We start from the raw sequence: 17840 nt of genomic DNA, 5'->3' as shown, positions 1-17840 counted from the left end.
CAGTTGTAATAACAACTGATCTCCAGTGATGCTAACATCTTATCCAGAATCTGGGTTAATCTTACTGTAAAAATTTGTAATGAGCACACATTAATGTTAACTAGTACATCCATTTTGTTATTTTATTATACAAATGCTAGTCTAAAACTGATTTTAAATTTATTGTTTTCTTTTATAAACAAACCAGTTGTCATAGCAGCGCAGTAAAAATGAGGTACCACCAGAAATTTATAATCTAATTGAGCATCCATTCTGTTCAAAGCTGGTAAGTTAGCAATTGAGAAATTACTACCAACTAACTTAACTACAAGTTATTATCTTGTCTGCCAACTGTGATGTTTGTAAGATGATATTTTGTCGTACAAAATGTTGCCTGATGTATTAAAACTTTTTAAAATTTTGATTCTTACAAAAATCTTCAGAAAGATTAAGAAACAGCAGAAAGCTATTTTTATATCAAAAGAAAGGAGGTGAGAGACACCTGATCAAAATTATAAAAATAAATAGTATTGCCTTCTTTTTTCGTCTGGGCCACTAAGGATCACATTTGCATAGTAGTTTGGAATTTCTTTTGTTTTCCCAATATTTTTTCTCTTTTTCTCTGTTGTTTTTGTACCACTTTCTTCTTATACTCCTCTTAACCTTCTTCTTTGGAAACTTAGATTTTTGATTAATTTTCTAAATTTGTCTTTATTTAAACAGGTTTCTTTGGAGATTTTTAAAGTTTTAAGATTTTTTTCTACTTTTTTAAACCAGCCTTTGTTGCATCTATTTTTTTTATAAATATTTATTTTTAACTCTAAAAACAGCAACTTGTTTTTCAACTGATTTGGTTTGTTTCAAATTGTACCTTTTAAAAAATAATACTTATTTAAAAAATATTTCTGTTCGTAGAAGTTCTGAAGCATGTTGGTTGATATGATATGATATATGGATATTGTTGATATGTATTCTTTATTACTTTTAATCTCAATTGAGCATACCTTTATATTCATAAAGGTGTATACAAATATGAATATATTTGTATTGTCCAGTTGTCTTCATGGTGAATTGGTTTTATAAACTGCATTTTTTTAATTTTCTAAGTAAAATTATGTGTGAATTTTTAAAAGAAAGTGGTTATATTTATATCACATAAATTTATTATAAAAAAAGTAATAATTGAGATTTCAAGACATTGACTTAATTTATAAACTGAATAGTCTGAATTATTTTATTTTATTTATTGGACTATAAGAATATATATAATTTTATTAATATAAAATGTGACTATAGGTACACTTCATGTAAAACAATGTAATTCCTCCAGGATATAAAAAAATTAAACTTTTTGTGCAAGGGGTTAGGTCTTACATGTTTCCACACCCAACATCCAACACTCCTGAAATAAATTATAATTAATTTTTTATTACTAAAATTTAAGTAACTAGCCATAAAAACATCCATACAAAGTATATATATTCTCTTTTTTTATATTTCCTAGTTTTAATATTTACTTTGTAATTTATAGTAGGTAACATGAATTTATTATTCAATATTGATATTGTCCCATTCAAAGTAGCCCTTCAGATATGCAACAAACTTATACCAAAACGTCTTCCTATCCTCATAACATTTGTAGAAAACATTTTTTTATATAGCTTAATTTCACTTAGTGAATTTTTTAAAATTTATTTCTTATAGAAAATTGTTATCCTTTTAAAGTTTCCTAATTAGTGGGAACAAAAAAAGTCGCCAGGAGCCATGTCTGGAGAATACAGAAGCTGGAGCATCAGTATGGTGTAATCTTTGGTTAAATAATCACCAATTAATAGTGAAGTGATTACTGCGGGATTATTGTAGTGCAAAATGCAAGAATGATTTGCCCACATTTGTCTTCATTATCTTTGGGTTGTCTTACGTAAACTGCATAAAACTACTGTTTAGTGACCATACTATCTTGTGGGGAGAATTAATAACGGATATTGCCTTTGTAATAAAAAAAAAAACAGAAGAACCTTAACATTCATTGAAACTCTGCATGCTTTTTTTTTGGATTTGATTCTTCAGAAAGCTTCCATTGGGATTAATCTGAGTTATCAACGATGTCAGCTAACAGTTCTGTGATATTGTTTTTGTTAAAGATTTCAACAGTTGTGGAACAAAATTTGCTTACCCAAAAGTAGTTTATTTCCTACCCAAAAGTCAGCCAAAGTTGTTTTACATGAGCCTTAAGAGATTCTCACCTCTTCAGAAGTTCTCTAATAGCGATTCAATGGTTATTGGACACAATGTCCTTTACATTGATATTTTCATACGTTGATTTGATTCGGATGTCCAGCCCTTTTGTTATCTTCAACTTCTTCATGGCATTCTTCTTAAAACCATTTGTACCACTTGTAACCCTTGGAATTGACGTAACAGCCTCACCATTTCATTCGGTTTATTCCTTTTTAACACAAAATTTAATCTAAATTCTTTATTCGATAATTTTGAAACAAAATAACTCATAATAAAATATATCTTAATTATTAGGCTGCCAAATTTGAACTCTGCATCTAATATGGGTGAAAATATTGATATAATTATAGATAGTAGTGTCATCATGTGGGAAAAGTACTAATTCAAACAAAAAAACAATGCAAAATAAAATTCTCATTTTTTTATCACTTCTTGTACATTTTATATTGTTACTTTTTCAAGCACCCAATTATTATCTTCTGCACACAAATCAATTAATAGGCTTAGAACTTTACTACTGCTCTAACAGTAAATATTCCTTTAAAATGAGAAGTAAATTCATTTGGAAAATAGGTTTTTAAAGTTCCACTTTAAAAACATGTATAGAATCCCATTAATCAGGTAGATAAAAAAGTTAAGCAATTGAAAGCGAGGGAAATCAACATTATTATATTAATTAGTAATTTTTTTGAACTTGAAATTTTGTTCTAATATCTTTCTTTAAAACCTATTATGAGTGAAAAAAAAAATTCTTAGATTTACTTGGATCATTGAATAACATGGCAGTTATTTCAGTCTGTATGCAAATACAAATTATCAACTGGATAAATGTTTTTTTCATTCTTTTTACTTCCTTGTACGAAATAAAGTATCCAAAATTTGGTCAAACACAGGATCTTTTACAAGTTGTCAAATTTGTGGCCCAACAAAAATACCTTCCTTAAACTTTTGCATCATTTAATGAGTGAAATTTGTTTCTTAAGTACTTAAAGGGCTGACCTTCTCGGTTCATCATTTTGACAAAATTTTTCACCAAACCCAGCTTTATATGAAGGGGTGGAAAAAGAATACGTTTTGGGTCCACGAGAGGCTTGGCAACGACACTTTTCTCACTAGAGTTAAGGTTTCACTTAGTGTACCCCAGTTGCATTCCTAAGAGTATAGCGATGACTTTTAGATCACCACAGATTTTCCACTTGTGTTTAGCAAATTTAATTGAGTGTAGGAGGATTGCCATGTTTGCATAAGTCTCCTTCATGTGAACTGCATGACCATCAGGAATAGAAGGAAGATGGTTGACATTATGGCAACTGTCTTCCTTCTTAAAGTAATACATCTTTCAAACATCTTTTTCATCAAAATCAGAATCATGGGATATGGAAGGCTTGTTGGGTTTTTCATCTTCTACACTGTTCATTTTTTACTTCAAGCTCATAATTTTAGGGTGGAGTAGGAATTGGTAAACTATCTGAATGTGAAATAGATTGAATAGCAGATGGAAGATTAGGGTATTGAACTGTTCCTCTTGTCTTCATTGACAATCCAGCCTTTATAGGTGAAGTCAAGCAAAAATAATAGTTATCTATATGGTTTGTATGTTCCTGCCAAACTATGGGCACAAAAGCCATATATTGTTTTTTTATATTTTTCAGCCATTCTCGTATAACTGAACAAGATTTGCAACATATATCTAGAGCGATCACTACTTAACCTGGTCCTTTACCTTCATATCAAAATAATGCTGATATGCACTCTTCACAAGAGGTGTCAGATTGCATTTCTGTGATGAATATGTTATTTTGCTACAAATGTAACAAAAATTATTCACTGAGTTTACACAATTTTGTGGCATTTTCATTTAACAAATTTTTCCCTTCAAAAGCACTGAAAACCAGAAATTCTGCACTAATTACAACACAAACAATATGAAACTCACAGTCATAGCAACAGTAATAATGTTTACAACCTACAAACAATACCTGGAGAACGTTGTGTTTTGTCATATGTAACTGGTATGACAAGACCAAAAACATAGATAGGTAAAAAATGACGTGTCAGTGTAGCTCCAAAACAAGGCCTAATGGGTCATTTTTATGGTGTTTTGAATTCTCCAGATGAAAATACCTAAGAATAAGCTATTTTTGAGCCTGAACATTTTCATTGTTGGGCAGTGTTATTAACCTCTGATTGTAAAAAAACTTACAATAAATAATGATTCAATAATTACAATAAAAAAAAAGAAAAAATATCTGAAGTTATTAGTGAAATAAAATTTTATGTACTTCATTTAAAAAAAATGTGTATATGTAATTTAATAGGCGTACAAGATAGTTATGTGGTGTCCACATCAGTTTTTTTTTTGAAGGTTGGGAAGTTTTTTATTTTGCAGCAAAAATTTTGACTTGTGATTATATAAAATTTAAACTTAAATTTTACATTTTTTTGTTACTTTAGGGGTGATACAACATTAGTGATTAGTGTTTGTGTGGGTGTTATTATTGGTGCTTGGACCAATTATCAGTTGGGTGAGATGCATGAACCTTCGTTACCACCACCATATAATGTTATTTGGCCTTCTTATGGGATGATAGGTGAGTTTTTATTTAATGTTGTAAAAGTTGTTTGTTATGTAAAATTTATCTTATGTAAACATAGATTTTAGCTGTTTTTGGAATTTTTTTAAGTTAGCTGGCTTAAAACTGTTTTATCTGTAGTTATTTTAGCTGAAAACAATTATTTAGTTATATATTATTTCTGTTTATTATCTCTCTTAGTATAATTTATCTATTTATTACCTTTTCATTTAAGAAAACTGTTAAAATAATTATATCACCTAAAACAATTAGTTCTTTTTCTTAATGTCTTTGTATCCAGATACCTGAAAGTATTTAAAAAGAAAAGTAATTTTGTGAATTTGGAAAATCTATATTTTATTTAGTAGGATGGCCACACACATCTGCCTTAAACACTCGCCGGGTGATGAACCCAGTGATACCACCCCCTCTATTCCTAGAACCCAGTGATACCACTCCCTCTATTGATGGACTTGACCAGACGTCATCTATTAAACCTCTGATCATCTATTGGCCTCTGTCAGAATGCCACTGATGCAAATGCCTCGGCAGATATTTCTATCAGTGTATTTATACAACCTAATATTGCCTTTTTATGTCCTCTTCCAACCACGACCACCTACCATAACTTAAATCCTCTAGTATCATATTAACAGATTTGCAGAAGTATTATTCCTGCACCTTCCTCTAACACCTAAGTTTTCACACAAAAACTCTTTCTATATCTAACTTCAGTTAGGCTATGCACTAAGATCATTTCTTGATTGAGTCTTTAAACACCAAAACTACGATCCTCATACTAGCAAAACAAGTATTGATCGCAATGACGATTTTTTCCTACAATTCAATTTAATCAAAGTCCTCTTGATTTACTTAAAAATCAAGAAACAGATTCATAAATTTAATCAACCTCGATCTCTCTCTGCTCTAGTTCGCTTTCAGGAGCAAGGTCAACGCCTACGTCACAGCTCTGTCACACTGTTCTCCTCACATCCATTCTCATCGTGACAACAGATCTCCTCAACCATCCTCTACAGGGCTAAGAATCTACGGAAGTCATCAGTTAATTATCTTTAAGTTAGTTAGGGAGTTGCTCTCAGGAATGGTAGACCTGAGTCTGTTCCAGACTCCATGTTTACCAGTACATTTACACTTACATTACACTACATCTGCAACTATGTCAAGCCTGGTAAGCCATAGCAGTAATAACATTTGCCTATACACATACTTCCAGGTCTGGTAGTATAATAGCTTTTATTTTAATAGTTTAAAATTTATACTAAACTGGCTCATTCCTAGTCACTGACTCGGAACACAGTGACTGAGCCACTGTGACTGATCAGTCAGTGTTTACTCATCTCCTCCATTTTCTTTTATCTTATTTGTATGTTTTCACTTTTCAATATATCTCATGTTATTTCTCTTTTCTATTTCCTTTCATCCCCCCCCCCCCATTCCTATCATTCTACAAATGGATACAAAATGTAAACAGAAATGCTGTTTAAGATGAAATTACTATTCTCTGCCATATTACAATATGGCAATAATATTGTAATATGTTCTATGTCATATTATAATATTAAACACTTACATATTTCATATGAAAGGGATATTTTTTTTCTTTTAAAGAGAAGTTTTGTATGATTATTGTAAAAGGAAATTAGAATGTTGAGTATTCTGTAGAAGGAAGCAGTATTAAAGGATAAAAAAGCGACTGAATAAAACCTTGAAATTAACACTGTGGTTGCAATATTGCTGCTACAATCATAGTTACTAACATCACAGGTATGATTTTGCCACTGTTAGGTTTAAATGTAAGTAAATTATGACACAATTTCCATTAAACCAATCTGTTACATTTTTATAACTTCAACAGAATTTCATCAACAGAACACTTATATCTAAGAAGGGATTCAGAAAGGGGAAACTATGAAACGTATGAAAGTTTTATGAACTTATTGATAACCATTTTCTAAAAAAATAAGAATTATATAATAAACTAGGGGACATAGTAATTTAGACTGATTTGTATATAAATGAAAGGCTCATTTCCATTTTCCCTCAAAAAGATAATTTCCCTAAAATATGTTCCTTGATTGTAACTTAAATATTTGTGATATGTTTGTTGATTTTTATTGTAGGTTTAGGTGCTCTTAGAACGGTAATCGGTATGTGTTGTATTGTTGGGACTCGTGCGCTGTGTAAATCAATTTATTATGCTGTACTTCATTACAGAGCAAGTAAAACTTCAAATTCCAACAGAGAAGCTAATGAGGAAGACAATCATAATATAAATGAATCGATGACTGCTACACAGTTAGAAAAAGATAATGTTAAGTTAACAATCGATTTATGTTCTAAGTATCTCACTTATGTAATGATAGGATTTATTACACTTTATTTATTACCAAAAGTCTTCCGTATATTAAGAATTGAACGACCTACCTTTTATACAGAAATTTAATTTATTTATTAGTAATAACATTGATTAAATTTTTTGTGTATAGCAAATGTGGAAGTATATAAGTATACTTCCATACTTATAGTATATAAGTATAAAGTATGGAATATGTCCATGACTGCTTGACAAAACTTGATTCTTATATAATCAAGAGATTGGTCTTAAAAATATAATTATGTTCTGCTGTATATTTATCTTGGTTTAAGACTGTGGTGATTGCAACAAGTTATATTATTAGTTACAATTTAGCAGTCGGTTCATAAAATAGAAATATAATATTAGCATACAGCGTATAGTCGTTATAATGTAGGCATTACATCTAGCAAGTTATACATAGAAAATTTATTAGGCCTAAAAATCACTTATAATTAAGAAAACATAGCTGGGAAAATGAATTTTAAATTATAAAAGTAGTCATCATTAAAACATCTGCCTTGATGTTATGTTTCTGTTTATTCCTTTACAGGATTTTAGTTCTAAATTTCTTTTTAAAAAAAATAGGCTGTTTTTATTCATTACATTGTTTTCTCTCTATATTTTCTCTATAGTATTTTTTTTTTTAATATTTTCTACTCCATTTCCTTGTAGCATACCAAATAATCTTTTAATTTGTCATCACAAGAATTTCTTTTTCGTTTACAGAATCTGTTCATTTTAATATTTTCATTTAAACTTTTATTTTAAATTCTGCTTTTTCCATTGCTATCTTTGTATTCATATCAGTTTTTTGGTCTGGTTTACATTTTATTGGCTTTATTTTTACATATAAAGATTTATTTATAAACTTCTGATCATATCATTTTTTCATAATGTGGAATTTTGTGTTATACATTTGATCGTTTGTAAATAATTAAACAGAATATTTATATTCATTATTATAAGTAATTGCAATGCGTAATTTTAATCTTAAGAAATGGTTTTTTAATGGGAATTATTTCTACTTCTCTTTAATGAATGATATTTAAATCAATTTATGCATAAAAAATGAATAATTAACTTTATTATGTTTATGCTATTTCTAAATATTATTAATGTATACATATAATGTATATTGCACTGGTAAATTAAAATCTAATTTTAATAATGTTTGTACAGTAACTAACCTTTAACTGTTACATTTCAGTATTATTACATGTTTCGTAAATTGAAATGATTTAAATTTATTTAAAGTTATAAAATTATCAATATTTAATTGTGATGAATTTAGATTGTAATTATGCTTTTATGCTTTATAATATTATCTGTAATAATAAAATAGCATTAATATTTATTCATTTCATGTGTTCTGATTAATAATTCTTCTATATATTGAGTATAATTAATTAATTTAGTATATTAATATAGCTTTTAGTAATTCAGTATCTTTTTCAAAAATTAATAATATAAGTAATCTATTTAATCAGTAAGTTATGTTTGCGCACAAATATTGTGATAACAAATTAAATCCACATCTTTACTTACAGTTTATTTCATGGTAATCATTTTATCATGCTTATCTGGCATTTTATGTGTAAATATTTGTTTGCTGTAAATGGTTAAATAAACTGGTGTAGTTCAGGAATGTACCAGTTGACATCACATCTGGATTATTACTAGGCTATAATTAAGTCACAAATCTGCTTGAAGTATACTGTTTTTGCAAGTTCATTATTGACATTATATGTGTCATTTTCCATAGTGTAGCAGATATTTATTGTAGAAGTGTACTTTCAAAGACATTTATACATACATGTAAAGGAACAATTTTCTCAAAAGTAATTTGATATGCCTGTGACCAACAATTTGACAGTTATGAGAATTGTCAGCCATTCTGAAAGACTTTAGTACTGAGAAGAAGAGAGTGGACATTGGAGAAAAGTGTGGGTAGCATTTGTGTATTCTGATAACTGTGTATAAAAACTGAAATAACCAGACATTCAAATTGTATACTGTAGCTGATTACCTACTCTGTAGACTTAATGAACCTGTTTGATAAAGTATTTTTTAGCGATAAGGCATCTTTGTACCTTAATGGATTTGTCAACCATCAGAAAAACAGATGTTGGTTGGTAGAGAACTGCATGTGTAACATGACATGCCACTACACACAATGAAAGTTGAATGAGGTGTGTGGTTTTTGCAGCAATACCAAAGTGGGACCACATTTTTTGACATGTACCTTAATAGTCAAAATTGTACCAGGACATTAATCATGCAATTTATTACTTTTCTGGAAGCAGATGAATGTTATTGTTACCTGCAAAAGATGGAGCCACGTTTTGTATTTCTTGTGACACCATCCAGTTTCTGGGAGAAATATTTGGTAACGGCCTGATCAGAAGATTTGTGGCCCTTTCCAGTTACCTGATTTATTGCAGATAGATTTCTTTCTCTGGAAATATATTTCAAAGGTATTTTGTATGCTGACAGAATTCATGTAATGTGCGTGACTTGAAGCGCTACATTACAAGAGAGATTATGTCCATCTACCATACACTTGTATGTCAAGGTGACATTCAACATGGACAAGAGGGGGCTCACACATGCCTTTAAGTACATTGTGGACATTTTTACTTAGCCAACATGTCATTTGATGTCTATTTCTGTTATTTCATTTTGTTTCTATATTAAGTTGATAGTTATGATGTGCATGGTAAAATGATCACCTGCTGCATGACTCAAATGTTTATTTTAAATTTTACTTTAATAAACAAACGTTTAAAAAGCCTTGAATGCATTAATTTATTAATAGTAATTTATTCTGTTACTTTCCCTTTTAAAAATGTATTAAAACGATATTTTGCTTCTTTCATAAGTTTTATTTTTCAACAGTATTAAAAGAGTTTACAAAATTTAAACATTCTGTTTCTATAATGTACATATCAACAAATATACTTTGAATGCTTATTATCATCTCAATTTTGTTGTGGTAAAGTTGCAAATATTGTGTGATTATTTTTTTTCACAAATCATTAAAATATGAAAAGCTATATTTAATATTAGAAAGTGATACAATTTAATTGATTTCTGATTATGATTATCTGTATACTGTTAATCAAGTAATATAACTAACTATATGCTAAAATTAAATATAATTCAAAATCTGATATCTTTTTGTAAAAGTTTATATTTTTATTAATTTAATCTTACATTGAGATGAACTAATGTAGTTACAATTATTGTTAAATATTTTAGAAGACAAAAACTGTATATGATGATTATTAGCAAAGTAAAAAATTGTATTATCACAAAATTAAATCTGAATAAATGAGTTAAAAAACTAATAATAATAAAATTAATGATATATATATTTATATAACACTGGTGTAATCTGTGTATAATTATTATGGTAAGATTATTATTTCTGTCTTTGATCATATTAATTTATAACAGAAAATGTGCTGTATGTGCAATATATAGTACAGTAAGTACAATTATATATATAATTTGTTTTATAACATTGAGTTTGTTTATTATTAAAATTTTTTTAAAAAAGGAATAATAATAATAAACCTTTTGTATAAATAAATAAAATTGTTTGATATATACTATTACAGATATACTGTACTATTTACAGATGATTTTATAAATGGCATTTAAAAAGATTTTGAAATTGGTTATTTATAGAATTGCCCTATCTAGTAGCCATTTTAAAATTTTAATAAGAAAACTTGTTATAAGCAGAATTTATGATTCAGTTTATATAAGTTTTTAGCAGATGAATTTAGTGCTATTATTGGTTGAGTCTGGTGCCCATTAATGTTCAGTACTAAAAAATGTTTGTCATGAAAGAAAAGGCTTAGTTTTTAAATATGTCATACAAACAGTTTAATGAGATGTTACAACTTGTTCTTTAGTTTTATTGTTGTATGTTGTAAGCTACAGTCTATTTAAAGAAAACATTTTGGAATTATGAAAACCTGTGTTTTCTTTATAGTACGATTTCATCGTTACATTACTTCATTAAGAAATTACAAAACAAATTTTACTTCTTTAAATAAAAATAAAAATTTATAAAATTACTACTTGGCCCTCAATAAATAGGAATCTTTTTCAACCCACCATTTAATACTCTTATGATTTCCCTATAGTTTCATTATTTTAATCTAACAATGAAATTGCAAAAAAAGTTTACAAAGATTTTCCAAAAATTTATAGTGGATATTCTTGGCCATCCAAAGCTCTGTGAAACGGTTGGTTTTCAAGAATCAGACAGTAAAACAATTGCAGAAATAAATATATATGAGATTTCTATTAGTTTGTGTTTGTTTGCGTATAAAAGCAACTACTCTTTTCTAACAGAGAACTTAGATTTGCAGCATTTTTAATAGAACATATTCCTTTGCAACCTTTTTTTCTATTCTTTTATGAATTAAAATTATGTCGTTTAAGAAAAATCTTATCTGTAGTAACAGCTGAAATAGCTTTTTTTTTAATAGTTGAGATATTGAATCCAACCATCAAAAATATTTTTAAATAAATTAATCTCTGTTTCTAAATAAATTGAATCGCTATTATTATTTCTTCTTTTTTTTTAAATTAAGTTCTAGAACATTAAAATTACACTACCAATGAAAAGGGTAAAAAAAGAATATTTAGCAAGTTTTGTTACATTTACTGATTTGTGAGATGCTGCTTTACATCTGTCTTCTTTCTTATGATTGACACATGTAAAGCATTGGGGTAGAAAAGGTACCAGCCAAGTGAGTTGCTGACTCTGTGAGCAGTGATGTTATCATATACCCAGTCTCTATTGAAAACTGGTGTAGGTATCACTTGGTGCTGATTATCACTTGCATTTTGGTAAACTTAGCAAGCTGATGTGATATTTAGTAAGTTTGAGAAAGGACCGATTTGTTTCTCTTAAGATGGGTGTCATTTTTGGGGTGACTTATGATTCATGTCAGCTCATCTGCAACTGTTACTGTTACAGGTGCTTTACTAGTCTATATTATAATAAAATATGTCAAACTCCCATGGATAAGTGCAAGTGCTAATGAAAAGGCAAGTTGTAGGTTTAAATTGTGGTCAACTTTTTGGCATTTTTTCATACATTACAAAATGTATTTCTTACACAAAAATAAGAAGTTTGTCAATTGTAATTAGTTTCAGCTTTTAACTATGAACTTAGAATGCTTTACTTTTTGTAAGTGTAAAAATAATCTTCATGTCAGCTCATCTGCAACTGTTACTGTTACAGGTGCTTTACTAGTCTATATTATAATAAAATATGTCAAACTCCCATGGATAAGTGCAAGTGCTAATGAAAAGGCAAGTTGTAGGTTTAAATTGTGGTCAACTTTTTGGCATTTTTTCATACATTACAAAATGTATTTCTTACACAAAAATAAGAAGTTTGTCAATTGTAATTAGTTTCAGCTTTTAACTATGAACTTAGAATGCTTTACTTTTTGTAAGTGTAAAAATAATCTTCGGTTTTGTTTAATGCTGCTTAAAATTAACCCGAAGTGTTTTATTTTATAGATCTCACCACAGAAACCAGTATTTAATTTTTCATCATGTGATTTCACTGATATTGTAAAAACTACATCATTTGTTGACAAATCACTTTTAATTCAGGAAGTACTAAAACATCGTTATTTACTTGTGACAGCTCCACGCCGATTTGGAAAAAGTACTAATTTAAATATGATCAAAAAATTTTTAGAAATTGAAGTTGATGAGTTTGGAAATAAAATAACACAAACGTATTATGCAAGGGATTCAATAAGAGATACGTACAATTATAATTTATTTATTAAACATGGTTTAAAAATTACACATAATATGAAAATTATGCGACAACATTTTGGCAAACATCCTGTTATACATTTACATTTCAATGATGGTATACCAAATTATTCTTTTGAAAAGTTAATTAATTTGTTTCAAGATGTTCTACATGAATCTTTTAGACAGCATAGATATTTATTACACAGTAGAAGATTAAATTATACGGAAAAGAGACTTTTAAATACTTGGTGTTGTCCTAAATCTTATAAAGATTTAGAAGAAAATGATGTCGCTCAGGGGTTAAAACTTTTATCGATATGGTTGTATAGGCATTTTGGAAAGAAGAAAGTATATTTTTTGATAGATGAGTTTGATAAAATTATGATATGTACATTTATATATTATAACGTGTATAAAAAGTATTCTAAAGAAATATTATTTGATTTTATTGAATTTAGTCAAGATGTTATGTCAGGTCTTTTAAACAATACTTCATACATACTCGGTGGTTTTATTACTGGAACATCTTATACGGCTAATGCTGTTGTATTTGATCTAAACATTATTAAATCTTACAGATTTTTAGATAGACATCAATTTGTTGAGTTTTATGGTTTAACAAGACAAGAGGTAAGTAATCTTATAAAAAATACTGTGTTTAATTTAGATCCAGTAATAATTAAACAAGCTCTCTTAACATACAATTGTTATGTAAGCGTAGATAATTTAGATATCTATAATATTTGGTCAATCTTACATTTTTTAAAAACCAAAGATATTGGATATTATTGGGATGAAACTGGTTACATACCAAATTTGAAAAATACATTAAAAATTGAAATTATTAGAAAACAAATTGAAAGTTTACTGCTTAATAAAACTATAGATATCGAAGCCGGTAGTAGAGGTTCAGTTAGTGATGATTTCATTGAATTGATGAATATTATTATAAAATGTAAGTCAAAGAATGGATATGTTAATTATGATTTGTATTTTTCATATTTATTAGATTCAGGATATTTAACATACACTGATGTACGCCAGGTAAGATCACCATCTTCAGTAATGAGTATTTTAAGAATAACTAATAAAGAAACTAAGCAAGAATTCTTAGATGGTTTAAATGAGTTTTGTCATTATGACAGGGAATTTATTGAATATATTCAATGGAAAATCCATAAAACTCTATGAATGTTTTTAATTTATTTTTCTGTTTATGAAGTTTTACAACTATTTAAATTACATTTTTCCTACTTTGTATTTAATTTAGCAAATACATAAGGAAACAAATTCTTACTTTTTCTGTTAGATTTAGAATCTGTACAACTACTTAAAAATTTCTTAATAATGATTGTTATATTGTAAACTTAGTGGAATAATTAGATCCTTAAGAAGTGAGATTATATTATAAAGAGTAAATCTATTATTAATTTCTGATTGATAAAACTGTGTTATTTTTTTTAAAAATATGTAATTTTTATTAAATTTGTTTTTATTTTCTAATTTGTGTTTTTTTGTTTATTTAAAGTAAACCAATTAAGTATTTTGTTATAATAATAAAGTATGATATCCATGGTGGTTTTATATACAGTATTCAAACAATGTTAGAGCTGATCTTTATATAAGAACAATGTAACTGAACAAATTTTCTGTATTGAATGAAATGTAGTTCTTGTTTTGCATAAGCTTTAGACCATCTGTTTTGCTTTAGTTTTGAAGTATGAAGCCACACCCTTACTTAGTAAATTTATTAACTCTTAAACTTGATAACCAACAACACTACAGAATTCATGGAATATTTCGACACAATTTATAACTGACATTTAATAATTTTTTATAAAACGATGGGTACGTATTATAATTACAGCATATTGCAGTTATGGGAAACATTTTGATCAATATTTATAAAGTATAAAAAAAAGCACTGTGCTAGTAGCAGGCTACCAAAATAAATTATAAACAGAAGTTCATCATAATAATTTATTTAAAAAAAGTTAAAAACAACTCAGATGTTTGTCTTTGTTAAACAAAGACAAACATTGTTAAAAACTGAACAATCTCAAAGTTAAAAAATAAGCCTTGGTATAATATTCTTAGCATTGACTTCATTGGCTTGATTAGAACTGTTGAAGCCAGTGAAATTGTAATATATCAATATTACAATTGTGTAGTACGACTAATAACCTGATGGTTATTAGTCGTACTACACACAGACACACATTTTTCAGTACAGGCAGTTAAAATACATAAATATAAATAGCCTCTGCAAAAAAGCGTAGTACCTACTATAATAACAAAACTATAAATAATTCCTTAAGATTAAGATGGAGATTCTAAAAAGTATATTGTACACCGTGCCATTTTTAGTATTTTATTATCGGTTTTTTTTTAAGATTACAACTGCGTATTGTTTTGTGTCATCAGAACATAAATATAGATGCATAATATAAATAAATACTAACTGCAAGATTCTGTTACATATCTATTTTTTCTATAGATATTTTTACTATTTATTACATCAGTTTAAAAAATGCTATATTAATATAGGATGGTATTTTTTTTATTTGGAATCTGATATTACTACTCTTCATATGATAATTGCATTTAAAATTCTTTTCAGTCGGTAAATACCTTGTTATTTGACTCAAAACTTGCTCATCACCAATATAATTAACACAAGTCGGAACCACCGACTACTTAGGATACTGCTCTCAATTATGTCTATTCCCCAAAGTGGAAACACCCTACCACCAGATTTTACACAGTTCAGCTGTGTGTCGAAAATGGGAAACAGCAAAAACATAAGGAAACAAATTGTTACTTTTTCTGTTAGATTTAGAATCTGTGCAACTACTTAAAAATTTCTTAATAATGACTGTTATATTGTAAACTTAGTGGGATAATTAGATCCTTAAAAAGTGAGATTATATTATAAAGAGTAAATCTATTATTAATTTCTAATTGATAAAACTTTTTATTTTTTTTTAAATATGTAATTTTTATTAAATTTGTTTTTATTTTTTAATTTGTGTTTTTTTTTTTTTGTTTAAAGTAAACCAATTAAGTATTTTGTTATAATAATAAAGTATGGTATCCATGGTAGTTTTATATACAGTATTCAGACAATGTTAGAGCTGATCTTTATATAGGAACAATGCAACTAAACAAATTTTCTGTAGTTCTAAACAATTTTTTGAAATGTAGTTCCAGTTTTGCATAAGGTTTAGACCATCTGTTTTGCTCTAGTTTTGAAGTGTGAAACCACACCCTTACTTAGTAAATTTATTAACTGTTATTATGTTTAATATTAAACTTGATAACTAACAACACTACTTGAGATAAATGGCAACACTTGTAAGAACGTTCAACATCTAAAAATTCTTTGATCCTACACGAAGATAAGTAAGTACACAACCTGTTCTCAAAATGGACGCCATGAAGTAGATTCAAAGTGACCTTTTTTTTTTTTTTGTTTAACCTCCACAGTTAAGCATTACTTCAGAGGATGAGATGAATGATTTGTAGCGTGTGTGAAAATGCCATGCCTGACTGGGATTCGAACCCGGGACCTCAAAGATTCAAAGTGACCTGGAAGACAGCATTGTAACGCTCTGACTTGCGCCTAGCCATCATGAATAACAATTGACAATCAATCTTGAAGGCCTCCTTTGCCATTTGAGTTAACTGATACCTCATGAACTCTTCCACAAATAAACGTCCATCAATATCATGGACGATGACCTAAAGACACATCTTCCTTTCATGTCAATTTTGCATACTTCAAGTTTGTCAGAAATAACTTTACCTCTAAATTATTGGCAACTACAACTAGTTTATTTTTCGTATATTTAGAATTCTCAGTCTGGGCGTCTGTCCATTACCAGTGGCTGGGATATATTCTCGCAGCCAGTTTCATGTGCTGAGGAATTTTCGCAGCTCTGTTCCTGACCCTGAAGTCTTCAGATTGATGATCGCCCGTAGATGCTGCTGCTTTAAAGTAATACACGGGGGTGGGAAATCTGTGCACAAGACGAAGTGTATGTTTCCAAAGGGCGCAGAAAAATTATCATAGAGCTGTACCCCACCATTTTAACTGTAAATCCTGTGTAAACAGCTGAGTAAAAGTTCAGAAGTACCTTGCTGTACTGTTTGATGAAAGGATGCATTTTAGCAATCATTTCTTCAAACAGGGCAGTGTGTTGAGTCACTTATTGTGAGTGGTGGAAATTCATTCACTTCTTCGGCTGTGGTTGCTCAGCTGATGTGGCTTATGATGGCGATGGGTTCTTTGTGGTCGAACGATGCTCGTTGACGGAGGTTGAATGCCATTGAACGAATACGATTGGTTGGAATTTAGAGCCTGATAATGATAAGAATTGCTCTTACCTTATGATTGGGTAAAACACAAAGAATTCGATTGGTTGGAATTTTATACCCGATTATGATAAGAATTAGGAAGATAATTTTTGCTTTTTGATAATTTTTACAACAGTATTTAAATTAAAAAAAAAAAAAATTACAGTTCAATGCTAAAAACAAAACATCATACACTAACTACCTTTAACTAAATTAATCATGTCAAATACATTTGGAAGAGAGCTTACATATGTATTAAAAGTTAACATACTTTTTTGGTTATAGAAAAGGCCAAGGAATAAAAAAATTTACAGAATTTATTTTATTTTCTATGAGAAATTTACAAATGAAGGGATATAGAAAGAATTGAGGGTCATGTTAGAGAAATTTGATTTTTATACAATTTATGGTATTTTATTTGAATACAAAGCAAAACAACAATATGACATGTTATTTTAAATATGTAAAGGAAGTAATCATCCAAGTAATGGTGGATATTGATGTTTAAGCGTGGTGGT

The 17840-nt window shown here is 28.5% G+C and overlaps 2 protein-coding genes across 2 annotated transcripts in view; both read left to right on the top strand.

Moving 5' to 3' along the window:
* LOC142327030 (sphingosine-1-phosphate phosphatase 2-like) overlaps nt 1–7771 on the top strand; it is a 35436-nt gene extending 27665 nt beyond the window's left edge. The window contains exons 5-6 of the mRNA XM_075369792.1: nt 4675–4811; nt 6935–7771. Of these exons, the coding sequence (XP_075225907.1) occupies nt 4675–4811; nt 6935–7257 (460 nt within the window). The 3' untranslated portion in view covers nt 7258–7771. The remainder of the gene's footprint in view (nt 1–4674; nt 4812–6934) is intronic.
* Nucleotides 7772–10457: 2686 nt separating this feature from the next.
* On the top strand, nt 10458–14463 carry LOC142327029 (uncharacterized). Its single transcript, XM_075369791.1, has 2 exons — nt 10458–10657; nt 12718–14463. The coding sequence occupies exons 1-2, from the start codon at nt 10580–10582 to the stop codon at nt 14155–14157; spliced, it is 1518 nt and encodes a 505-aa protein (XP_075225906.1). The 5' UTR covers nt 10458–10579; the 3' UTR covers nt 14158–14463.
* Nucleotides 14464–17840: the final 3377 nt, after the last annotated feature.

The sequence above is a fragment of the Lycorma delicatula genome, chromosome 6 (assembly GCF_047948215.1).
Source record: "Lycorma delicatula isolate Av1 chromosome 6, ASM4794821v1, whole genome shotgun sequence".
Lineage (NCBI taxonomy): Eukaryota > Metazoa > Arthropoda > Insecta > Hemiptera > Fulgoridae > Lycorma > Lycorma delicatula.
This window is presented reverse-complemented; position numbering and strand designations above follow the sequence as displayed.